The 25,470-nt window shown below is 56.8% G+C and overlaps 1 protein-coding gene across 1 annotated transcript; it reads left to right on the top strand.

Moving 5' to 3' along the window:
• Positions 1-240: 240 nt before the first annotated feature.
• On the top strand, positions 241-23,618 carry LOXL1 (lysyl oxidase like 1). The gene is made up of 7 exons (XM_068555258.1): positions 241-1,729; positions 15,068-15,176; positions 17,962-18,099; positions 18,591-18,747; positions 19,339-19,434; positions 21,045-21,160; positions 23,280-23,618. Exons 1-7 carry the CDS (start codon positions 580-582, stop codon positions 23,284-23,286), a joined length of 1,773 nt encoding a protein of 590 aa, XP_068411359.1. The 5' UTR covers positions 241-579; the 3' UTR covers positions 23,287-23,618.
• The last annotated feature ends 1,852 nt before the right edge of the window (positions 23,619-25,470 follow it).

Genomic DNA, 25,470 nt, shown 5'->3' on the forward strand with positions numbered 1-25,470 from the left:
CCTGTTATGGCTGCCAGGGCCCCACTCACCGGGCCTGAGTCCCCAGAGGCCCCCTCCCACTCCCTTCTTCATTCCCTTCCTCAGAGGCAGGTCTGGGGCTTGGCTGGGAGCTCCAGGGACTGAGGGAGCACAGCAGCTGTGGGACAGGCCACATAGCTAAAACCCGGCGGGCCATAGGGCCCCGCGGAGGAGGCCCCAGCAGGCGGACCAGGCTGCCCGAAACCTCCCTACGCTCGCTCCCAGCCTGTTGCTTATTCATTCAGAGTGGGAAAGCGCCAGCCCAGCGGCCAGCCAGTGCCGGGCTGGCCATGTAAGGCCCCCAGGCGGTCCTGCCTGCCCGGTGCCCTGCAGAGAGCCTCGTGCAGCCCTGGGCACCGCCCCTGCCCTGCCCTGACCCCTTGGCCTCGAAATGCTGTCATCGGAGGAGCCGTCCCGCTCGGGACAAGGCCAGGATGGACAAAGCTAGAGCTGGGGCAGGCAAGGAGCCGTCCTGTCCTCGAGCCCGTGGGAAGAGAAGCACGCACAGGGAGCCACTCCTGAGAGCCTCTCAGTCCACCAGGCCTCTTCAGAGGGGCCACCATGGCTCTGGCCCCAGCCGGTTGGCAGCTGGGGGCCCTGGTGTGGGGCGCCTGCGTCTGCGTCCTGGTGCACGGGCAGCAGGCGCATCCAGGGCAGGGCTCGGACCAGGGACGCTGGCGGCAGCTGATCCAGTGGGAGAACAACGGGCAGGTGTACAGCCTGCTCAACTCGGGCGCAGAGTACGTGCCTGCTGGGACTCAGCCCTCCGAGGGTAACTCCCGGGTGCTGCTGGCGGGCGCCCCCCAGGCCCCGCATCGGCGCAGCCACGGGGGCCTCCGGCGTCGGCAGGCCCCGTCGCTGCCCCTGCCCGGGCGCATCGGCTCGGACACCGTGCGCGGCCAAGCGCGGCACCCATTCGGCTTCGGCCAGGTGCCCGACAACTGGCGCGAGGTGGCCGTCGGGGACAGCACGGCCATGGCCCGGGCCCGCACCTCCGTCTCCCAGCAACGGCACGGGGGCTCCGCCTCCTCGGTCTCGGCCTCGGCCTTCGCCACCACCTACCGCCAGCCGTCCTCCTTTCCGCAGCAGTTCCCCTATCCGCAGACGCCCTTCGTCAGCCAGTACGAGACGTACGACCCCGCGTCGCGGACCTACGACCAGGGCTACGTGTACTACCGCGGCATGGGCGGCGGTCTGGGCGCAGGGACGGCGGCCGTGGCCTCGGCGGGGGTCATCTACCCCTTCCAGCCCCGGGCGCGCTACGAGGAGTACGGCGGCGGGGAGGAGCAGCCCGAGTACCCGCCGCAGGGCTTCTATCCGGCCCCGGAGAGGCCGTACGCGCCGCAGCCGCAGCCGCAGCCGCAGCCAGCCGACGGCCTGGACCGCCGCTACTCGCACAGCCTGTACAACGAGGGCACCGCGGGCCTCGAGCAGGCCTACCCCGACCCGGGCCCCGACGCCGCGCAGCCCAACGGTGGCGCCTACGGCGGCGACCCCCGCCTCGGCTGGTACCCGCCCTACGGCAACATGCCACCCGAGGCCTACAGCCCGCCGCGAGCCGTGGAGCCGCAGCCCCCCTTCCGCGTGCTGGAGCCTCCCTACCTGCCGGTGCGCAGCTCCGACGCGCCCCCGCCGGCTTCGGAGCGCAATGGAGCGCAGCAGGGCCGCCTGAGTGTGGGCAGCGTGTACCGGCCCAGCCAAAACGGTAGAGGTGAGTACGACCCGTCCCGACGCCCAGGCCCTCCTCCATCCTTTACCGAAGGCCTCCCCCAGCTGCTACGTAAGGGCCCCCACCCTCCTCCCCATCGGCAGCCCCAGTGCTTCCCACCTCCCGGCCTTCGCCCTGTCCACGCATCATCATCGGTGCCACGATTTGGCTAGGCAGGCCGGGGCTCTGACTTGGGGGGTAGGGGGTGGAGGGACTGCACAGGCTTTGGAAAGAGACACCTTCCAGACCTGGCTTGGGTCATCTGAGGACAAAGTAAAGGAGCCCCTCTGGCCTCCTCTCCCTCATTCCCATCAGGGCATGTCCTCCACTCTTGGAGGTGCCCCTCTGCCAGCCTCACAGGGTGAAGCAGGGAGCATCAGGGTCAGAAAGGCCTTAGGGGACGCCTCTGGAGGTGTGGCAAGTTCCCGGTCACTGGCCCTGTGTGAGCTTGGCCTGAATGAACAGGAGGTTAGAAGAGAGATTCTGGGCTGACAGGAGTGCAGACTAGACAACCCAGAGTTCCTTCAGGGGCACACTGCAAGGCCCAGACTAGAGAGGCGAGTGGGGCACCGGCCTGGGCACCAAGAAACTTACTCATCGAGATAAGTAATATTTTAATGCATTTTTAAATCAAAAATAATGCAAAAAAATGAACAAAATATCAAAATTTTAAATAGAATCAGTTATGGTGCCATGCCAAACTGTATTCAAGCATGAGGCAAACTGAAAAATCAGCAATACTGATCGTCTTTATTTGAAATTTTGATGTTTTGTTCATCACAGATTTTTTTTTTGGGGTTAATTTTGATTTTTAAAAATATTGTCTGAAATGTTACTTCTCTTAGCTACTGAGTTTTTAGGTGCCCTCTTAAATTTTGCACCCCAGGCCAGGGCCTCAGTCACTTCACTCAGTTCGCCCTAGTCCTGGCCCTGGGGGAGAGTCCCAGGAGGCAGCTGTGGACAGGGGTGCAGGGGGTGTTGAAGATATGACCTAGTCTTGGGAAAGCCCAAGCCATCTACACACGAGGACTCAGTGGAAGGGGCAGCCTTCCTTCTTCAGATGAGCAACTCCACATATGCTGATAGCAGGCGGGCTACCTTGGCAAGGGCCCACTAGTGGTCTGGCCAGGGCTGAACGGCCATTGGTCCTGCTGTCCTAGAATTCCCCTTCCTGTTTCTGTCTCTGCAAGTCCAGAGTCAGCTTTGGTCAAGGTTTTCCATTCAGTCCCCAATGCATATGCGTTCCACCCCAGCCTTGCCTCTTTCAGGCTGCAATTAATACCCTGATTCTTTACTCCTGACTCTCTGCTCCACAACAACGTTTCTGTGCCAGGCGCACCAGGTGAGGGCTGAGCACTGCAGGGCTCAGGGGCACAGGTAGTGCACCCCCAGCCTTTGCTCCTCTGCCTCTGTCCGCACGGGGACGCTTCCTTGTCTCCAGCCATACTGACCTTGGGTGAGAGAGGCTGCCGCTGGGGTGCAGGGGTGGGGACTCCCGTCTCTCTAGGGGCTGCTGGAGCCCAAGGCTAGGGGAGAGGAGTGTCCACACTGGCAGTACTCACTCCCTCACATTCAAGGCGTAGCACTCAATTTGGGTGCTGAATCCCACTTTGAGAACCTGCAGGAGCTCAGGACAGGAGCTAGATGGAAGGCCCTTCTGTGATGTGATGAAGGATGCATCCTCCTGCCACCGTGGCCTCGCCCACATCTGATCCTCACCAGGGCTTGCAGCATCCCTGCAGCAGGGTTTCTTACAGCTCTGCATCAACTGCTCCCAGAGCTCCGTGGAGGAGAGCATGTTTTACCTATAGGCTAAACTTTTGTGGTGGCTTTTCTTAGAATGCAAGACCGCAGAGTGGGGCTCAGCCAGAAGGGCTCCACCTCTGGGCAGAGGAGAAAACCGAGGCCTCAAATAGCACTGCTGGCAGAGCCAGGCCTGGGACTTGACATCTACGCCCAAAGCCAGTGGGTTTTCTAAGGTCCTTCTTTAGCCTCTCAGTTCTTAAGGTTCAGAGGGGGACTGGCCAGAGCAAGGCTATATTTGGAGCGGGGGGTGCTTGGTGCTTAGCAGGGCCTCTGGCCATTGCCCCTGAGCCCCAGTGTTCAAATGGGATTAAAGACATTTCTCCCTGGAACGCAGTATACTAGATGCCAAGCTGAATCCAGGCCCTGCCCTGAGGTAGGAATAGAAAAGGGGGCACCTCAGTGCTGTGATTGGGCAGGCACTGGGGGGATGGGTTAGGGGACCCAGGGGAGGGGCCTCCCCAGTCGGGGGCGCTAGGAACTCAGGGAGGACTTCCAAGAGGAGGAGGTGCCCAAGCATTGCCGCAAGCTGTCAGCACCCTCCAAGTGCCCCTTCCCTAGTCATGGGGGGGGAAGGTTTGTGTGGGGCGGTGCAGGCTAAATCGGGGCTCACAGAGAGGCCAGAGAGGGAGCAGACCTTCTCCCCCATCACTTGTTCCCCTTCCCACCCTGCTAGGCTGGGACCATGGAAAATCCCGGTTTGGGGAAGGCCAAGCCTTGTGCTTGAGATCAGACCCCCAGGCCTGGTGTGGGAGTCCAGAGCGGATTCTCCGAGACTGACCTCATTCCTCCTGGCCGCACACCCAAGGGTCTGAGGCTGGGCGCTGGCAGCCCGCGCGCGTGTGGGCGTGGACGTGGACATGTCCTCACAACACCAAACACATGTGCGCACCACCCACGTCCTCCACGTTTGGGCAGTTTCCAAGCGCCTGTCCAGAGCCTGGTTTCTTCCTTGGGTGCCTGCACCCCCTTCCCTCCCACCCCGGGAAGGGGGGCTGCCCAAGGCCTCCTGCAGTACCGTTGTCTCTGAAACGTGTAACGGGAGGGAAGGCGAGGAAACAGAGGCCCAGGTCACATACCTGGTCTGCCTGTCACAGCAGATCCGTGCAGAGGCCTGGAGGGTGGCTGCCTGCTTCCCAGCCCCCTGCGCTGTGCCCCTCCCTCTCCCAAGCCGGGCCCTCTTCTCCTAGCCTCCTTGTCCCTGTTCCTGCCTCCTCACAGCCTCAGCTTCCCTGAGCTGGTGGTATCGGTGCAGACTAAGACGACTTCTGGCCCTAGAAGACCACGGCTTTTCTCTCAGGGCCTCCCCCTTACACCCTCAGCCTGATTCACTGCCTCTGGCCACCCTATGAAAGTAACGTGGAGCAGCCGCCCTGGCTGTCCTCCCGGGGCATCTCTGATGGCCATGCCCACCTTGCCTGGCGTGGGTCCTCCTTCCCTGTCCTCACACAACCAATCAGAGCGGTGACTGCCTCCACCCTGGTCCCTTCCAGTCCGTCCTACGCGTGGGGCAGATACACCCTTGCATTGCTGACCATATTACTCTCCTGCTCAAGAAGGCTCTGTGGCTCCCAAGGCCTTCAGGACAAAATCTCAGTGCCTTAGCCTTTTGCACCAGAACCTGAGGCACCTCCTTCCTCTCCTCTCCTCCTTCTCCCTCTCTCAGGCCTCCACAGCCCCCACGAGGATCGTGCTGCTCCTAGGCCTAGGTGTTTCATGTCCCTGCGCTCACACAGGGGTGTTTCTAGGGTATGTCCCTCTCCATCCAGCCTCCTGCACCCAAGAGGCCAGACGGGGCCCCTTAGTCCCTGAGAGCAGCCCTGGCTCCCTGCTGCACCCCCTACTACCTGCCCCCCTGACTCAGGTTGCCCACCCACCTCCACAAGGCTTGGAGTAGATGCAGGGAAGGACAGAGCAGGCCTGGCCACCCAGAGCATCCAGAGTTAGAGCCCCCAGGCGAGGATGATGATGACAACTTCAGCCATTGCAGAGGAGCACTTGCTGAGCTTTGTGGCTTGAATGTGCAATTTCATTCACCCGCACAGCCTCCTAGAGGGGTGGGGATTATGGTCCTCTGGTACAGATGAGAAAACTGAGACCTGGGGAGGTCTCACAGCTGGATGCAGCCGAGCCAGAATTCAAACAGCCTGTCATCTCTGCATTGCACTGAGTTGACCCAGGAGGACCCTCACACCACCTGCAAGCCAGCTGGGGCAGGACTTGAGCCTGGACCTCAGTTCCCCCAGCCACCTCCAGAGGGATAATTCTGTTAGCATACGTTGGACATTTTATACATCATCTCTTAATTCCCACAGCAACCCCACCAGCCAGATGCTGTTATCCATCCTGTTTCATAGATAAGGTGACAGGCTCACTTGCTGATTGTCACATGAACTCTTAGTAGTGAAACCAGGATATGAGTCTGCATGACTCCCCATCCTGAGTTCTTAACCCCCATGCATTATTTTTTTTTCTAAATTTTCATGTATTAAGGCTTACCTTGCACATCCATTTGGTCATTCAGCAGATACTTGACTCCTACCGTGTTCTGGGCACTGGTTGCGACAGAGTGAGATGAAACAGAGAGAGTGCACAGCTTTGAGCACTTCCCCAGTGAGGTGTTAGCGTGAAGCCTTGTCATTCCCACTCTAGACTCCAGAACATTTGTTTAACAAGCACATCTACAGCACCTGACACTGTTCTTGGAGCTTTACAATTAGCTTAATCCTCATAACAACCCTCGGTATTGTTATTACCCCCATTTTGCAGATGAGGAAACTGAGGCCCTCGGAGGTTAAGCCTAAGGTTGCATAACTGGTGACTGGTGGAGGCAGAATCACAGCTCAGCATCCCTCCTTCCTTCCCTGAAGTTGTCTCAAGTTGCTCCTTCAGAAAGAAATGGAGTCTTCAGGCTGAGGAAGTTGGGGTAAAGGGTCAGACAGCTATGGAGATAGAGGGACCTGGATCCTCTTGTTACTCCCCTGTTTGGCAATGGAAGGTCACTAGTGTCGGAACAAACAAGTCGTGTCCGGGGCAGCCTCATCGCAGGCAGATTTCCTGTCTCCTCTTGTATCATTTAGTTGCAAGGCCACATCCTCTCTCCCCTGTTCTCAAACTGGGCCATCCCTGCAAGAAGAGACAGCTCCCATTTTAAATAATCATTATAGCAACTGATATTATTGAACCCTTAATATGCACCAGACACTATGCCAAGCATTTTATTTTTATTTCCTCATTTAGTACCCCCAGCAAGCTTGTGAGGTAGATGATATTATACCCCCATTTTACAGAGGAGGCAACTGAGGCTAGAGAAGTTCAGTAACTCATCCAAGGTCTCAGAATTCATCAGCAGCCAAGCTCGGACCCAGGCTGACTCTCTCCCCCACTGAACCATCCCAGCCTTCCCTCTGCTTCTGCCCCTCAGGGAAGGGTATGTCTCCGTGTTCATTGTTTCTCTCAGGTCTAAACCCCCTAGGACACAAAAAGTTGGATTTTTTGCCTTGAGTTCACAGGCCCCACAGAGCCTTTTGGGATGGTGGCTGAGCAGGGTGGGGAGTCCTTCGGGACTTACAGGCACCAGGCTACTGCCGCACTTGGCCCAGGAATTCTGGCCTTTCGTCCCGGCCTTTCGTCTCCTCTCCTCCCTCTCTCCCCACCCCAGGGACCCCCATCTCAATCTCCTCTCACCTCCAAAGGGGCACTTCTCCCTAGTAGTCCCAGCCCAAGTCCACCCCACTGCTGTCCAAGCCAAGAGCACATGGAAAACTCCCCAGGGCAGTGGCTGGAATGGTAGGAGAGGAAGGGCGGGGGGAGAGGAGCGGGTGGTCCGCCCAGGCAGCCCGCACCTGCTTCCAATTCTGTGCCCGGCATTCCTGCGGAGTAGCAAGCCGCTTGGGAGGAGGCTGGAAGGAAAGGCTGGGTCTCGTGCCTCTGCTGCCCTGACCTAACAGCCTCCTCACCACAGGCAGCTGGACCCAGAGGGCCTTTTTGTCTGGATCCAGGATTACAGGGCCGGGGCTGCACCTGGGTCCCTCTCCCCCTTACTGATGGACACCCAGAAACTGGGCATTTAGGTATCACCTGAAAATGGGAAGAGGGTGTCAGAACACCAGAGCAGGAAGGTACACGAATGCGGAAGTCGAGGCCTGAGGGGCCTTTGCCACCAAAGTCTCAGGAGACAACCCACCCTTCCTCCCCGTTGTGGGCCAACTGGAACCATGGGTTTTCCAACCCCAAAGCTAATCCTTTTTCAAAAGAAAGGGCTTTTGGAGTCTGTCCCAGCCTCTGCCTGATAATGAAGGCTGTGCTCACACAGGCAGTGCCAACAGACCCTTTGTGGGGTGCCAGTATTTGTGCTTGTGCTCGCTGAGGGCGTACAGGTGCCAGGCCCTGAGCTGGGTACAGGGAATTCAGGGGCGGCCTGGACCCAACCCTGTTCTCACCGAGGTCTCAGCCCAGCAGCAAGAGACCAGGCAGGCAGGATGCCGCGGCCCAGACCCACTTCCATCTCACCCAACTTGCCAGCTCTCAGAATACGCTGTGCACCAGAGACCTGGGCCAGCAGCTGGGCGGCAGGCAAAGGACAATCCCACCCTCCCCTTCCCCCAGGGGCTCTTGCCTGGCTGAGGAGAGCAGATATCATCTCATGAGGAAATTCAGCCATTCAACAAATATTCATGGGGTGCCTTACTTTGTGCTAATGCTGGTCTAGAGCTGGGTATTCATTAGTTTTAGAAAAGAGACAAAATCCTTGTCCTTGTGGATCTTGTATTTTCATGGGTAAACATAATAAGTAAATAATAGAAGGGGGTAAGTACTGTGGAAAAAATACAGATAAGTCAGGGAGGTCTGGAGTGTTGGGAGAGGTTGCAAAGGTAGTCAGGGTGGGCCTCATGAAGGTGACGTTTGAGCAAAGACTTGAAGGAGGCAAATGAGTGATCCATGCAGCTATCTGCAGGTGGAGCATTCCAGACAGAAGAAACAGCCAGTGCAAAGGCCCCAAGGCAGGAATCCCCTGGGGCTTTCAAGTGTGTTCCAGTGTGGTTAGAGCAGCGTGGCATGGGTGTGGGTGCATTACGGGAGACAGATCAGAGAGGCAACTGGGTCCAGACCATGGAGAGCCTGTAGGCCACTGTGAGGACTTTGGCTTTTACTCTCCATGCATTGGGGAGCTCCTGCAGTGACATTTAAACAGGGTCTCTGACTGCTGTGCTGGGAATGGACAGTGGTGGGGGCAGGCAGGGGGAGTCTGAGAGGAGGCCGGTACAGAGATCCAGGTGGAGATATTGGTGGCCGGGCCAGGGGCAACAACGGAGGTGGTGGGCAGTCAGTTTTGGGATATATTTTGGAGATAGAGCTGATGGGATTTTCTGATGGATTGGGTGTGGGGTGGAAGAGAAAGAGAGGGGTCAGGCATAACAGAAAGGATTATGTCCTGTGCAGCTGAAAGGATGAAGTTGCCATAAGCTGAGATGGGAAGGCCATGGGCCGAGTGGGTTTTGTAAGAAAGATAAAAAGTTCAGGTCACTGTGAAGGGTCTGAGGGGCAGGGAGGGAACCCAGGAGACCGTACGATCCTCAGGGGCTTCTGGAGGTGGAGAGAGGGGCACTAAGCAGGGCCTGCAAGGGTGGGCTGGCAGGAAGGTAGGGGCTGCCTTCACACTGGGAAGAGTGTGAGTGAGTGAGGTGTGCAAGGAAGTGGCAGAAGGCTTGAACAGAGGGGAAGGGAGCTTACCTCCCCAAAGGTGAGCGGCAGCCTCCTTCCAGCTCAGCCCCGGCTACTTCCTGGGCAGTTTGCTCAACTGAACAAACACACATCCCCACCTCTGAGTCTGGTCCTGCCACTCAGAGGAGCAAGGTCATCGCTGCCCGTGAACTGCCTCTCCCAGCCTGGTGGGGGCAGCAGGCCCCTGCTGGAAGAGGGAAGAGGGAGGAGCACCGGGTGGTGGCAGAGGAGGGCCTACAGGCTTTATGACCATCCTGGCTCCTTTGCCTGGGCTGTATTGCCCTTCATGGTGGACCGCAGCAGATCCTGCAGCCACCTTGCCTGCCTGCTCGTCACTCAGGTGTGGCACTGCCAGGCTGATGCTGACAATTTAATGTCCTGATTATTAGATAATAATTTCTCAGGACCCAGAGCGCTGGCTCCCGCCCTGGAGGCCCTCCCAGCTCATCTTTATTCAGGCCATGTTCTGTGAGCTTTCCGCTTTCCCCACCTAGGGGCTCCTCTGCAGTCTGGCAGCTGGAGCCAAAATATCCCGCTCTGCGCATATTTCACAACCCACTGACCGGTTCCTGCTGGACATTGTTTATCCTCCAGCCCCAGGCTCAAGAGATTAGGGCTCTTTTGCATTCTGTTTTCCTTCATCTGCTTCTTGTGAGCAGGAGGCCTGGGGAGGAAAGATTTCAAAGGAGACGAGGTTTAAGGAACCCACAGAAAAAGGGAAGCCAAAAGGAAAACAGGTGAGGCGTGGGCAAAGCAGCAGGAATGTAACCTCAGACCCTCCACTCCGGGCAGCCGCCAGGAACTGCTGAGCAGAAGAGAACAGAATCCTCCTAAAGCAGGAAGGATTTAGGTCAGACGGTGGGAGAATTTCCTGGCAGCTAAAGTATCGTCTGCAGAGGTTGTGAGAGGTCTTGGGCTCTTGCCCAAGGCTGGGGAATGGACTGAATAGCTCCTGAAAATATTTTAATCTCCAAGTGTTTATGGAGCCATCAGAACTGCACTCAAGGGGCAGTTAGTCTAATCTCCCCATCGTCCACATGGGAGACTGACCCTAAGAAAGGGAAGGGACCTGGACAGTAGGGCGTTGGGCAAGATGGCAAAATTGCCTGCTGGAGTCTTTCCCACAGGAAGGCCCCGGCTGAGTCCTGCCAGGGAAGGGGAGGACAGTCCTCGGCTTCCCACGGGCTGGCATGTGGGCCAGCTGGCAGCTCCAGGCCCAGCCTGGGTGAGGTGGGAGGACATCGGCCCTGCAAGAGGCCTTGTGAAGGGGCCCTGGATCCCCCACAGAGGAAGCTCCAGGGGCAGAGCAGGGATGCAGAGTGCTGGTGCTTATCCCTCAGCTCTGTGTCTTCACTGCCCTGGAGGGTCTGATGGGGCCCCCTCAAGGCTGAAGGGCTTCCTCCAGACCAGAGGCTGCCTGCAGAATGGCCTTGGGACCCGATTCACTCACATCCAGCCCCTCCCCAGCCAAATAGCCTGGCTTTGGTCATCCCAGGGGTCTTTGCTACCCTCTGACTCAGTGTTCCCCCCAGTCCTGGTCCAGGCTGTCTGCAGCCTGAACCCCCGTGGTCAGCACATTGCTTCTGAGGAAGAGTTCTCACAGCGGGCCGGCCCCAGGCTCTAGGGCATGAGCAAGGTGGAGGACAGTCAGTCTGCATAAATGGAAGCAGTGAGGCCTAGAGAGGGGCCAGGCCCACCCAGGGCCACGCAGAAGATCTGTGACAGCAGGGTAAGAAGTCTGGCTCCTGCCTACCTCCTGGGCATGGAAGGCAGGATGCTGATGGTGACCAGGCCTCCCTGGGTAGCCTGAGCAAGACCATCCACCCAGCCTTTGAGTGGTCGGCCCCATCCGCAGGGGTCCATCCCTGGGAGACTGGCTAGATGGGCCAAGGAGGTTGCATACTGTGGAATCCTACTAGCAATGACAAGCAATGAACTTGACATATCTTAAAAGTTTACATTGGAAATCAAGAAACAGAATGAGACTATAAGACAATGTCATTTATATACTTCAAGGATACATACCCGCTTCCAACACACTGCAGATTTTACACAGAGACACAGATGTTCAAAGATACGTCTGAGGGTCAGGGTAAGGATAAAGGTTAAAAAAAAATTAATTACAAGAGGGGCCTTGCATAGACCAGTTTAGTTTGTTGGTTTGCTCTGAAATGAGAATTATGATCAATTCAGTTCTCTGCGTTTATGAAAACAGGAGTCTGTGGGAAAATTTCCCACTGGAACCTACTTTATAATGTCTCCAGTGCCAGGTGCAAGGGCTGGATGACTCCGTATGTTCTGGATAAGAGATCCCAGCCCCCCAACACACAAAAGTATATCCCATGACTGATGGTTCTCCCTGCCTTTGAGTAAGCTTTATCCTCTCTCCAGGATCTTCCCTTAAAATGCACACTTCTTGGGATGGTGGGGAGGGGTGGGGAGCACAGGTCTGGTTGTAACCGGACTTCACCCAACATTGGCCACCCTGCCTGGAGGGCCTGGTTGTACCCCACAAGCCAGAGACGGCAAACTGGTACCCTACATCCACAAGCCCCGACTCAAGCCTTCCCTCATCCTCCTTCCAACATCACACAACCCACCCACACACCCAAGCCCCTATGGAGGGGCTGAAAGCCCAAGCCTGCAGGCCCAGCTGCTGATGGAATGCCTCCTGGGAGAGCAGTGGAGAAGGAGGCATTGTTCCTTCCTGGGAAAACATACCAGCTGAGGGAGGGGGTCTGCTGTTCCCAGGGACCTCTGCAGGGATCCTGAAGGGGGTGGGGGGGACCCAACCTGAACTCCCAAGGCTGCTCTCTTTTCCAGCAGCTTACCCCAGGGCAGTGAGGGTGTGACAGGGGTGGAGGGCGGGCCAGGGGGAGCTGGTTAGGGGAGTCACAGGATCCCTGTGATGGTCAGAGATGCAGAACAAAGAACATAAAATAATGATCAGGGTGATTCCATTTAAGCTCTGGAAAAGGCCATAGCATCTAAGGTGATTAAAAAAAAGATCAGTGGTTACCTGGGGAGGAGGGAGGGGGGATTTACGGGGAAGGGGCTGGAGGGAACTTCCAGGGATGATGGAAACAATCCATAGCTTGATTGTGGTGGTAGCTACACCATGTATACGTTTGTCAAAACTTACCAAACTGTATGCCTAAAATCTGTGCATTTGACTGTATGTAAATTATAACTAAAAGAAATCATTTTTATAAAAAGAATAACAAGTAGAGTCCTGGAAGGAGGTTGGGACCTAAGAGCTCCTCCTGGGGCTTCCCTGACTTGCTGTGTGATTGGGCAAATTCATTGCCCTCTCTGACCCTCTGTTCCCTCCAGCACCTCTGTGTGCCCTGGTGTCCTGAGGGAGACAGGGTGAGGAGCACACTCGTGGATGACTGGAACAGTATAGTATGAAGCCAGTAATCATTAAAGAAGCCTGCCTGACAAGAGACTGACTGCCTAACGGTCAGTCAGCCCTGAAGCATGGTGGGTTGCCCCACTGAGGGGGTGAGTGGGGCCCAGGCCCTGCCCTCAGGGAGTGCATAGTCTGGAGGGGAGTAGACACAAGTAAATACGATAGAATCTAGTTTTAGATCAATACAGATCTAGTAGTGAGACAGAAGTGTGTGCAGCTTGGAATGTCACTGCCAATCAGGGAGGACTTCCTGGAGCAGGAGGCACCTGCCTGAACCTGAGATTCCTCCACAGTAAAAGGAAGATGGTCATCTTTGGCTCAGTATAGGACCAGGATCAGGACCCAGTATGTGATCATAGCCGGGGTGCAGTCAGAGGCCAAGAGTGGTACCAGCCCTTGCTGGCCCTGAATACCCCTGGCCTCTTAGCTGGCTCTTCCAGCTTCCCTGGACTGCATAGCCAACTCATGAGATGGCCTAGAGAGGAAGGGTCGGGCCAGAAAAGCTTTGTAGAGCCATCTGTGCAGTGTTTATTGAAACCGGGCCTGGGGTGGGCGGTGGTAGGCCATCTGGTGCCAAATGCTGGGTCTCATGAAGCTTCAGGCCCAGCTGACCCACCACCACATGTTGCTGAGGGAAAGGCTCTTTGGTAATGGGAAAGGGGACCATTCCTGTCTTCTTCACCTCCCCCCTCCCCCACACACAAGCTTCTAGGGACCAGAGGGTGAGAAACAGCTTGATACGGAGGTGGCCCTTGCTTTCAAGGCCTGAGGATCCCTTGGGAAATGACTGCAGGCATTCCTGGGGGCTTGAGTAATGGGGCCTAGGCTGGCCAAGACAGCCCCCATCAGCCAGGAGCCACCTCATCCTCACCCACCCTTGTGTTCCAAGCTTCCTCTTCATTCCGAGTAGGTGAGATCACACCGGCTGCTCCTGCATGAGGCCGGGGCCCCAGGGCAAGCAGGGGTAGGGTCTGGGAACCCCAGGCATGTGTTTGTGAGGGGTGGCGTAGCAGACACCTCTGGGAAAGGCTTAGAAGCCAGAGTTCCCCTCCTCTGCCTCATCTTCTGGACCTATAAGCTGACAAGAGGGTTTTGGCAGCAAGAAGGGGCTAGAAGCCTGTCTGCATGACTCAAGCCCCTTCACTGTGCCTGCCCCCCAAGAACTGAGGGCTTGAAAGAAGCTAAGAGGAACTTACAGCTTCATTTTATCATTTATCTGCCAGAATCCCTGCAGCCTGAGAGGGGAGGGTACATGGAGGTCCAGGCCCATTCCCGTTTAAGCCGGTGGCTGAGCTGAGATGGAGCCCAGGGCTCTGGAGTCCCCCTGCCCACCTCCCACCCCACCACGTGCCCCACCCCTTCCACACACCCAACATCAAGATCTTTCCTTCTTTATTCCATGTGCATAGGGTCTGGACACCTGAGTTCGGTTTCTGCTTATTCCTAATCATTCTCACTGGGACTAAGTTACGTACGGGGACGGGGTCAGGGTGGGAGGCAGAATGGACAGACCCCTGGCTCTAGCATAACCTGGGAACAAGTGATCCAGGGGCTGGAGCAGACTCCAGACTTCCCCTGGGCACTGGGCTCTAGGCCCTGCAGGGCAGGGAGCCAGGCCCTCCTCAGATTGGAGGCCTGAGGCTGCGGACAGGGGAAGGTGTGGTCAGGTCTGGGGGCCAATGACAGGATGAAAGGAATCCTGAGAAGGGCGGGCTGGGCGCCCAGGCTGAGAATCCTGCCGGGTCAGCAGCCTGCTCTGGGGACATGTTTTCCTGTGAGCCCCTCCCTTCCTCATCACCCCCACTTCTGCCAACCACCAGTTCACCTGGCTCTGCCCAGGAGCCTTCTGGGACCCACTTGGGGTCAGAAGGCCAGGGTTCTCTCTTGGCGGTTCACAAAGAATGCCAGCTTCAGGGGTGAGAGGAGCAGAGGGTGTCTGGGGTCTGGTGACCAGAGGCCTGGGAAATAAGGACACCAAGGGGAGTGTCTCTGTCAGGAAATTACTTGGTTCACTCAGTCCTCCCTCCAGGCCCTTGTTCATGCTACTCCCCCTGCCGAGAATACCCTTTTGTCTTCTCCCACCCCCCAAATTCTGCCCAGTCTCCCAGATCTGGCTCATGTCCCAGGAGACTCAGCGGTCCCAACAGCATGGAATTCCAGAGGTGAGCCCCTGCTCCCTGACCTCCCTGACCCCACACCTGAGCCTAGGGAGAATGGTTCAGATCACACACCTTGCTCACACTGGGAGGCTTCCAGGAGGAAGTGACAGCCTGTGTAGAGGAAGGAGAACAGCACAGGGCGTTTGGGGTTGGGGAGGTCTCTGGGCTTTAAACCTGACCAGCCTGACCCTCCTCAATGCCAACTATTACTCCCTCCTCCCTCTCTCCCTCTCCCCACTCCAGGTCTCCCTGACTTGGTCCCGGACCCCAGCTACGTGCAAGCGTCCACTTACGTCCAGAGAGCCCACCTGTACTCCCTGCGCTGTGCTGCAGAGGAGAAGTGTCTGGCCAGGTAAGGAGATGAGGCTGAAGCGTGGACAGTCCCCAGGGGTCACCCAGAACCTGTGTTCATGGCGGCTAGGCTGTCTGCAGGCTGCACGACCCTGGCCTCTTCTTCGGTGGGCCTTGCCTGCCCCAAGGCAGTCAGGAGGGGAAGGGAATGAGAGTGCGCCAACATTTCCGTATTCATCACTATATGAGGAACTTAATGGCATTTAATCTTCACAGCAGCCCCAAAGGTCTGTGTTGCCCTGTCAGTAACTGCGGAGCAGTGAGAGGAACTAAAACCTTCAGATCTGAGGTGTCTCATGAGAAGGTTCCTCGTGGGGAGCCCAGGGAAGTCTTATAGACGCCTTCAGGATAGAGGGCAGGATTATGCAGCCATCTCCACAGAGGACGGGTGTGGGTTGTCCAGCAGGGGCTGTGGGCATGGGTGACAATGAGGCCTCAGTTATGTGTTGCACTAGAGAGAAGGGAAGGACACCAGTTTACCTGAGCCTGGGAGGTGAGCACAGCCAACTCTCCATTATTCCTGGTTTTTCTGCCTCTTGCAGAGCTTGCTTCTGAATTTATTGACAGCGAATGTTCTGTTCAAATATGTATGCTTTGGGGACATCTCCCTGTGCTTAAAGAACTCATTAAAGATTATATTGACCTACTTCTTTTGTTGACATCTGTGTATGTTGAAAGCTCCATATATTTCTTAATTATTTGCTTTTTTTAAACATTTGAACTCTATTTACTTTCACTTTTGAGTATCTGGGAAGCCCTTTAGAATCTCAACATTTTCTCACTAATGAAACCTCGTTCACTGCCACTCAGAATAGCTGACCACAAATTGTTATCCGTCTGTAACAAGATAAGGAGCTTGCACTGGAATGTAACTCAACTCACTGCTTCCTTCGTCGAGAAAGTCTTGCTTCAAAAAAAGAAGTAGCAGCTGAACGAGACATTGTGATTCGTGATGTAGTTGTTTTACATGCTGGTGCAATTTCCTTATCTCACAACAGACTGGCAACAGACAGTGTGCAAACTGGCACCAGTCCAGGGACCACACGTGAGTTCCACTCAGTCGGCCTGCCCACTCAGGTCTCGTCCCTGGGAAGAGAGCATAATGTACTGCTCCTGCTACAGTTCCTCCAGTGGGGAGGAACTCAGCCTCCACGGCCGTCCATTGAGGCTGAGTTTTGAGGAGTTTGAGTCAAAACCAAACTGTTATTCCGTCTTCATGGAATACCCCGTGTGCCCACACCTGAGCTCCCAGATGGGCTGGGGCGGAGGCACTGGGGCTCCATCCCAGGGCTATCCCGGTCTAGCTGGAGAAAGTGGCCTCTTACCCAGAACCAAGTGACAGGGAGTGGAAGGAGAGCTAGAAGGAGCGGTTGGCAGGCTGGAACTGTGGGCTGGGCGGCCAGAGGAGGGAGAGGTTGGCAAGGGCTGAGGCATCAGCGGAGGTAGGGTGTGGGATACAGACCTAGAAAATGCAGCAGAACTGAAGCCCTGGAGCAGCAGGGCCCTCGGAGATTATCGAAAGTGTGGGCTGCAGACCGGTGCCAGTTCACAGACAGCAGGCAGAACTCAGATGAGGGAAGGGACTTGCTCCAAGTCTCACCACGAGTTTGTGGCCAAGCTGGGCCTAGAACCCAGACCCTAATGGTTTCCCACGGTGTGCTGAGCCCAACAGAGGGGTAGGACTTAACTGAACAGAGGGAAGGAGGATGTTTTGTTCCAATACAGACAAAGACAGATTCCAAGCCTCCCTCAGACAAGGCCAAGGGCCTTACGTCCTGGCAGACAGGATCCTACACCGCCTGTTGTCCAGACATCCTCTCAGAGAGAGCTAATCCCCATGACTGGCCACCTCCTGCCTCTAGCCTTAGGGCCCAGACCTTAATGATTGCCAGGGAAGTGCCCCTGAGTCTGGCCAAGACAGCTGTCCACAGTCAGCTGAAGAGGAAGGAGCCTTCAGCTAGCCCTCGTTCCTACCTATGGGATGTGTGATGTGTGTCCCCTCACTGCTGCCCCTCAGTTTTCTCTTTTTTCCCTTCTCTCCTCACAAGGCCTATCTCAGTTGGCAATTGGGGGTCAGCAGGTGAATTGTGAACAGGCAGTCTACACCAGACCAGTGCTTCCTGAGCAAAAAAGGGCAGGTCACTGGCCCTGAAGCCACACAATCAGGGAGAGGTGGCCTACTCACACTGACCCAGCTCAGGATGTGTATGGTATCAGGGTGTGTTGTAGGCAGCACTGTTAGATCTCACAGGCAGTCACGAGTCCTCTGAGTGGGGCAATCAAGGCAGACTTCCTGGAGGAGAGGACCCGAGTTGGGTCTAGGAGGCTGGGCGAGTTCTGGGTCAAGTGAACGGCACAGGCAAAAGTACAGATTAGTGAAAGAGTTAAGTCTGTTTAGGAAACAGTGTTTGAAGCTGGAACCCAGGTGTAGGGGGAGGGAGAAGGTCAGAATCTCCTGGATAGGGCTATTTTATAAAAGCCCTCCGAAGATTTTGATTGCCCCCACCCTCAGGGGCTGTCCCCAGCTGAGAGTCACCTGCAGGCATCAGGGACCCTCAGAGGGTCATTATCAGGCCAAATGCTGCTTTAGAAAGACTCCTTTGGCAGCTGCCAGCCACATGGCAGAGGCCAGAAAGGAGGGGATGGCCCGCAGAGGGGAGCAGAGGCCTGAGCCTTGGCTGCAGGGCAGGGGTCAGATGTGAGAATCTTCAGGAACAAGCCGACCTACGCTGGGTGTTTGCGTCTGGTACCCAAGCCCACTCTGGTCTCCCTGCCTGTCCCCACAGCACAGCCTACGCCCCTGAGGCCACCGACTACGACGTGCGGGTGCTGCTGCGTTTCCCCCAGCGCGTGAAGAACCAGGGCACCGCAGACTTCCTTCCGAACCGGCCGCGGCACACCTGGGAGTGGCACAGCTGCCACCAGTGAGTGGGCTGCCTGGCCCGCCCCCTCTTCTGGGCCAGGGCCCTGGGCCTGAGTGCCCCTCCCCAGGAGCACTCCAGAGGGGCAGTGCTGGTGGGAGGGCCCCGTGAGCTGTTTTCTGCCAAGGATCCATCACTGGGGCAAGGATTTGTCAGAGAAGCCTTAGCAAAAGCCGCAATGGAAGATGGGACACAGAAGGATCGGTCTTGATAGGGGACGGAAGTATCTAGAATACAGGGCATCACCCAAGGGAGGCCGGTACAGGTGGGAGCCCAAGAGGAAGTGAGGGGTCCTGAGGAGGTGCCCTCCTAGGGTGACTGGCTCGGTGAGGACACCAGAGATGCTGCCTGTGGGGCACAGCCACCAAGGAGCCCCAGGAGCCCTCAGGAGGCGGTGTCACAGCAGGGTCACCTGGGCCCATCTCAGGAGGGGAACAGGCTGGGAAGCCAGGGGTGACTAGGCCCTCTTCTCCCTCTTCTTCTCCTGCCCCCAGGCACTACCACAGCATGGACGAGTTCAGCCACTACGACCTGCTGGATGCAGTCACAGGCAAGAAGGTAGCCGAGGGCCACAAGGCCAGCTTCTGCCTGGAGGACAGCACCTGCGACTTCGGCAACCTCAAGCGCTACGCGTGCACCTCTCACACGCAGGTTGGGCTGGAGAGGCAGGGCAGGGGCTCTGAAGGACAGGGGGAAGCCCGCCAGGGATGGGGAGGCTGAGCCGAGCTAAAGACGGGCTAGTGCCAAGGCTCCTGGCCGCTCAGCTCAGAGAGTGCAGGTCTTCTTGCCAGTCCTGAAGCCACCAGAGAGCCCCTCGGGGACTACCCTCCACCTCCATTCCCAGGGGTGTCTGCTCATGGAAGGAGAGGAACATTTCAGCAAATTCTGGATGGCATGATATTCCATTTGCCTAGCTGTCCACCCGAATCCATCTTCCTGTCCAAACATCCAGAGAGTGTCCATCTATCCTGCCTGTCCGTCTCTCTATCCATTCCTCCATCCATCTCTCCCAGGCATCCCCCCACCTTCATCTCATCCCTCCATCTGACTATTATATCCATCATCTCTCTGGTCCATCCACCCAGTGGGCTTAGGATGGGGCAGACCTACTCTGAGCAGCTACCCCGGGCCAGGGTCAGGACGAATCACAGAGGAAGGAGGGCCCCAGGCTGCTGAAGTGGGCATGGGGTGGCTCTGAGGAGTGCACAGCACCCCAACCTCTCTTCCTGTCCCTTTTCCTAGGGCCTGAGCCCAGGCTGCTATGACACGTACAATGCAGACATCGACTGCCAGTGGATTGACATAACCGATGTGCAGCCCGGGAACTACATCCTCAAGGTGGGGCCCCTGGTTGGAGGCACTCCTCCAACCTGATGTTCACGCTCGGTGTCCCCGCCTCTGACATAAGCGTCACCCTCTGGGCATATCAGCTGATGACGTCCCTGAGGCCTGCACTTCCCACCTGAAGGTTTTAGCCTCAGGCAGACACAGCCTCTTCCCATAAAAACACCGAGGAACCTTCGGCCCAAGTGTGGTGATCCTAGAGGAGGTGGTGACTCTGTCTTCCCTAAGTGGCAGAGGACTTGGAGAGCCATGGGGTCCATTCCCCTGTCTGTGGGCAGGGCAGGCTCTGTGCCATCTGGGAGAGGACACTGCCCTCCCTGAGAGAGACCCTCAGCTCCTCATAGGACGCCTGCAAAGCCAAGGGCACTTGTGACCAATGGTTCCTTCTGGCCTGAACCCCTCCTCCATGTACACTCACTCCAGTGCCCCGTCCCTTGCGGAGACAAGTAGAAGAGCACGTTAAGGACACACAGCCCAACATGGAACATACATGCAGGCTGAGCGGGGGCCGGGTCATCATGACCTCACCGGGGGAAGACAAATCTTAGCCTCCTCTTTGCAGGTGCAAAGCGAGCGTAGGGCTCACTCTGCGAGGCCCCCTGGGCCCACTGCTCTATGCTGGAGTAAAGGAAGAGCAGAGAAGCTGGGCCTGGGAGGCGGCTTTAACCTGCACGAGGACAGGCTGCTGGGTGGCTGCATTCAGAACACGGCAACCTGGGAGCAGTTGGTTGCGCCCCAACCTGAGCACCTCTCAGTGGGCTCGGTGGGGCCTCTGCTCAGCCTCACACAAGGGCCAGGACTGTCAAGGTTATTCTTTTCCTTCCCTTATTCATCCACTCTCGACAAACTCGTGCAAAGGCCTTTCTGAGTTCTAGGTTCCGAGGATTCAAGACACATAAGTAATGCACAGTTCCTGCCCCTAAGGAATGTAACTTAAATGTAACATCATTTCCTCTCTTCTTAAATGCTCTGCAAATAAGGCTGGGTGTAGCCCACCCCAGCGAAGCCCTCCCCTATCAATCCAACAATTTAAAGGATTTCCTTGTGTCCGGACAGTTCCTCTTCAGACAGGTTATGCTTGGGTCATCATCTCAATGAGTGTCAGGTGCCTTGGGCTCCAGGGCAGGAGATGCTACCTGGCATCAGACAGGCCTTCCACGGGTCACCTAGACAGGCATGCAAGGTGAAAGGGTGCGAGCCTCGGAGTCGGGGAGACCAGGCATGGGGTCCCTGCTCGGCCCCTCACTCACTGCTGGGTTCCCTCGGGCAGTGGCTCTGAATGCCCCATGCGGGGCCCCCTGGCCTGGGCTCTGACTCTGGGGAAACCTATCTTCCAAGAAGGATGATGCAGTGATGCTTCCTTTGACTATGAGCTGTCTCTCTCTTCATTCCTCTCTCTGTCTCTCTGCATCTTCCCCCATCTCTCCATTCGTGTGTCTCTGTCTCTGTGTCTCTTGGTCTCTCATGGTCTTTCTCCATCTCCCTGTCTCCCTCTCTCTGGCTCCTCTGTGTCTGCCTGTCTGCCTCTCCGCCTTCCCTGGTGACCAAGTGAAGCACAGCCTCATGACCAGATCCCTTTTCCTTCTGTTTCTTTCCTTCTTCAGGTGCACGTGAACCCAAAGTACATTGTTTTGGAGTCTGACTTCACCAACAATGTGGTGAGATGCAACATCCACTATACAGGTCGCTATGTTTCTACAACAAACTGCAAAATTGTCCAGTAAGTGCTCTTCCCCCAACTCTCCATACCCCAGCCCCTCTCCTACCTGAGGAGCAGGCAGGGCCACGTGAAACACGTAGGATACCTGCCCTGTGGGTCACCTTGATGGCCGCACACAGCTGCGGCTGGACCAGCCCACAGGCTGGGCAGGAGGACCCTCATCCGTGCCCACCCCAAGTGGAGCGCTCAGGCTGCGGGCATTGATCCGGGGCGTGGCTCCCGATCTCTCCTCAAGTGGAGACCAGCAGCAGGCAGCGGGGTTGGGTGGAGGTGCACGGGCTCTGCAATCCTAGTTCTGTGACCCCCTCACTCTGTGACATCGGGCAGTTCACCTCACCTCTCTGAACTACTTTTCTCTTCAACACTTCCCACGCAGACTCGTGAGGAGGATTTAAAGGCCTGACATCTGTGTGTGTTCCAGGACCCTTCACACTGGTGCTCAATGAATGGCAGCTGTGTGATCATTAGTGTCCGTATCAGGTGGATTGAATTAAGCAGTCTCAGATTAGAACTGATGCTGGTTGGAATCACTTCTAAGCAGTCACCAGTCCCTGGGCCCAGATGTGGAGGCAGCTGATAAACTCTGCGGCCCAGGCCTTTGGCACATGGCTCCTCAGCTGTTGCTGCCCCGGACTGGCTATCCTCAGCCTCTCTCCTGATTCCTCACATGAAGTACTCTGCAGAGGGACCCCCTGCTTACGAACTCATTAAAAACCCCATCCCACTCCATGTGAATTTTAAATGCTTGATCAGGTCAAAGCAACTCTTGTCCATTTAAAAAATAAAGAAAAAAAGAGGAGTCTCCTAGAGCTTTAGTCCATCAGCTGAGGAACAAATGGCAGGGATTCCAAGGCCCAGAGAACCGTCTTTCCCCAAATATGTCTGCTTATTAATGGTTGATAGGTATGAGAGGTTTAGGCTGTCACCAGGGTCAGGGCTCAGCGTGTGACCAGGATTAAGGCTCAGCATGCGACCAGGGTCAGGGCTCAGCATGTGACCAGGCTCAGAGCTTGGTGTGTGAGGGCTCAGTGTGTGTTTAGAAGTAGCCCTTGCACCCTTGGCTGCTACCACTAAGCTAATGTTCACAGCCCTCCACCACACCGTGAGAACAGTAGCCTCTGGTTCAATTCAGAGATTAGGTTCCTCATTCACAGAATTAGATCAGAATTATCCAGGTCACAGAGCGTGTTTGAAACAACTGACTCCCGCCCCATCCCTGGCAACTTAGCCCTTCGGCAGGCCTGGGTTTGCAGCACCTTCTCGCTCCTCAGGGCTTGTCTTGTTCAGCCATTAAAAATCCAGGAGTCACCTAAACGGTAGAGGCTTTCTGGGAAGCCATTCTAGGGAAGGAGAAGGAGGGCAGGGGGAAGGGAGGCAGGGGCATACATGGGCTGAGGGGTGCAAGGGAGGTGGGGAGCCTACATGCCCTCTTGTCCCCCCCTGCTGCTGGGAAAGGTACATCCAAATAGCCTCCCACTTCCCCAGGTGGCACCATGAGCTGGGCCCCTCAGCGGGGCGGACAGAGAAGTTGCCCTGCGCCCCCCTCCAGCTACCCAGGGGCCTGTGGGCACAGGGCATGCCGAGGCCCTTCCTCCCGAGCCCTTTACATAAGTGCTTGGGGAGGCTCAGGTCTCATTAGTGCGTCTCCTCGACCCTGACCACAGGCGGGCAGCTGGGCCAGCGCGCAGGAAGCCGGACAGAGCGTTTCCAGAAAGGCCACGGGACTGACGCCTGTGGGTTTCAATCATGTTTCTGAAGAGGAAAGAGGAGGACTTTTTTTTTTTTTTTCAGAAGTACTGAGTTAGAGAAAACAAGAAAGTATTTCCAGACAGTAGCAGCTCTGCTAATGGCCTAGAAAAGAATCTGGAACTCAGGGCATGGGGAGGGATGATGCCGAGACCGTGCCCTGCATGGGAGTCCATGAAACCCCTCTTTTTGGAGCCCCTTTTCCTGAGCCCAGATTACTGACGGAAATGGAGGCCCATGCCTGCCCTCCCACTTGGGATCCAGGCTGTGGAAGGGAAGCGCTCAGCTGGGGAGGCAGTGGGCGCCTTGCTGACAGTTGAGCGAGGGGCCCACGCCTCAGCCTGCCTTTGACCTGCTCTCTCTCTTTCCTTAGATCCTGATCTCGGAGAGGGTGCGCAGATGGCCAACCTCCCCACCTCCCAAAGCAGGCCCTGCTCCCCAGGCAGCCTCCCGCCAGGACAGGCCCGGCCCGAGGGGCCCAGCCACCACCCACAGGCAGGGGCAGCTGGACACTGGGAGCATCCTTCCCTGCCCGCCTCAGGGAGCGAACGTGGACCAAAACCACAGGGATTCCGGACGCCAGGCCCAGTTGTGTACTTAACTTTCCCCTACAGCGTGATTTTGTTGGTTGTTGGTTTTTATTTTTTATAGTTTGGCCATACCACAGAGCAAGATTGCCCAGGCCTGGGCTGAATAAAACAAGGTTTTTCTACTCTGTGGTTCTGCACGTAGTCTGCCGGCCGGGTTGGCCAAAGCTAGGTTGGGCTCAGAGGACATCCTTGGGCTTCGTCCTTCCCTAGCAGAATGTGGAAAGGGCAGCCACCACCGTCTGAGGACCACAGCTTGACCAAGAGGGCCTCAAACCCACTGTGGAAACCCCACAGGGTTTATCTCAGGGCCCAGCCTGCTGCGTGGGAAGAAGCCCACATCCTGCTGGGGGAGGGGCCCTGGGTATCTTACCCTCCACCACCACCCACCCTGCAGCCTCCCACTCCCACCCCCCTACTCACTCACACAGTCACCCACTCCACCTGCGACTTGCTCTCTTACTCTCATATTGAGCACCTACTGATTGCCAGGCCTGTGGCGGGACTGAGCACACCCAGGAGAATCAGACACATTTCCTGCTCACAGTGGGGCGGGTGCACCCACCAGTGTGAACCCCATACCTAGTGAGACAGCCCCTGGGGGCAACTGTGGAGGCTTCATCTGGGAGGCAGCGTCTCCCAGGAAGGGAAGGGAGAAGAGTTTACTTGGGAGAGGCTGATGGGGGCGGTGGCCCTCTAGCCCCTGTCCTGGCAGTGGTACCCCGAGCTCCTGGACACTGGATCGGGGCAGGGAGAAGCAGAAGGAAGGCACCTCCCCTGTTCCTTCCCCTCCCAGAAGCCCTCAGGACACCTTTGCACCCACCTGCCTCCTGCCAGCTCCCTTCCTTCCCAGGGGAGTAACACTAGTGAGAAAGGGAGAGAAACTTGGTCCAAGAACCAGGGCTCTGGGTTCCAGGGCCAGTTCTCCTGCTCACTGTGTGAGCTGTGTGACTCTGGGCAAGGCATACTACACCTCTGGGCCTCCGTTTCCCCATCAGTAAGACAGGAATGCTCTCCTGCCTGGCCCACATGCTGACTTGGAGAGCCGGTAAGCTACTCCTGCAGAGGCAGGTACTGGGTGAGCTGCAGGGTGTTGGACCCACCCCTCCAGATCACTGTGGTCTCCCCAGCCTATTGCACTCAGCACTCAGAGTTCTCCAAGGAGAAGGGGGTCCCCCCTTTTGGCTCTCACACTATTCATGCCTCAGGATCCCTGGCAGCAAGTAGGTACTCTGACAGGGTGGAGAGGGGGTGCTTCTTGGAGCCATGCTGTGCCTCCAGAAGGACCTGGCCCCAACCTACTGGAGCCCCTGGGCCACTCACCAGCCCAGGCAGGGGATGGAGCGGAATGTGGCTGCAGCCCCTCTAGCCTTCCCTCACTGAGTCCGTCCTGGCATGGGGTGAGTGCTGCGGCTCTGCCACTCTCCATCTGGGGCCGGGTGGCAGGACTGAGACGGGGTGTGGGCAGAAGCCTGTCATCCAGAGGTCACCGTTCTGCTGCACCCTGCACCCATGTGTGCCTCAGAGATGCTGTCCTGATTCCAGCCCCACCCCTCTTCTCCTTTCTAGGTGCCCCCAGGAGGGAAGGGGAGGGCTGAGACAAGGTCACCAAACTCCAGACTGTCTACCTATGAGGTAGAGTCAAAAGTCCCCAGATCCCAGGTCAGAAAGCTGAAGCCTAGAATGGGAGCCTATCCCACTGAGGCCACAGGCTTCAGCAGATGCTCAAGGGGCTCCTGGGGAGGCACAGTGCTCTTGGTTCGGGGAGGGGGTGCTCTGGCTCTGGAAGGGCTAGAGGGTGGGGATGAGCGAGACCACAGCAGGAGGAACAGAAGGGGAGGAAGAGCAAACCGCCTTCGTGCCTGAGCCAGAAAAGGGTTGTTCCTTGGACGCCGTATTCCAAGAAAACAGTATGGGGCTTTCCTGGGCGGCGGGGGTCTGGGTACCAAAGAGGCTCTCTCTTGGTCCACAGCAGTG

Source organism: Eschrichtius robustus, chromosome 1, assembly GCF_028021215.1.
Source record: "Eschrichtius robustus isolate mEscRob2 chromosome 1, mEscRob2.pri, whole genome shotgun sequence".
Classification (NCBI taxonomy): Eukaryota; Metazoa; Chordata; class Mammalia; order Artiodactyla; family Eschrichtiidae; genus Eschrichtius; species Eschrichtius robustus.

What these genes read in the sequence shown, in the direction of transcription:
- LOXL1 (XM_068555258.1), top strand. Translation starts at nt 580, where the DNA reads ATGGCTCTGGCCCCAGCCGGTTGGCAGCTGGGGGCCCTGGTGTGGGGC. An exon ending in GCCCAGCCAAAACGGTAGAG is followed by an intron (nt 1,730 to 15,067) that starts GTGAGTACGACC and finishes TCCCCACTCCAG; the next exon opens with GTCTCCCTGACTTGGTCCCG. An exon ending in CGTGCACCTCTCACACGCAG is followed by an intron (nt 18,748 to 19,338) that starts GTTGGGCTGGAG and finishes CCCTTTTCCTAG; the next exon opens with GGCCTGAGCCCAGGCTGCTA.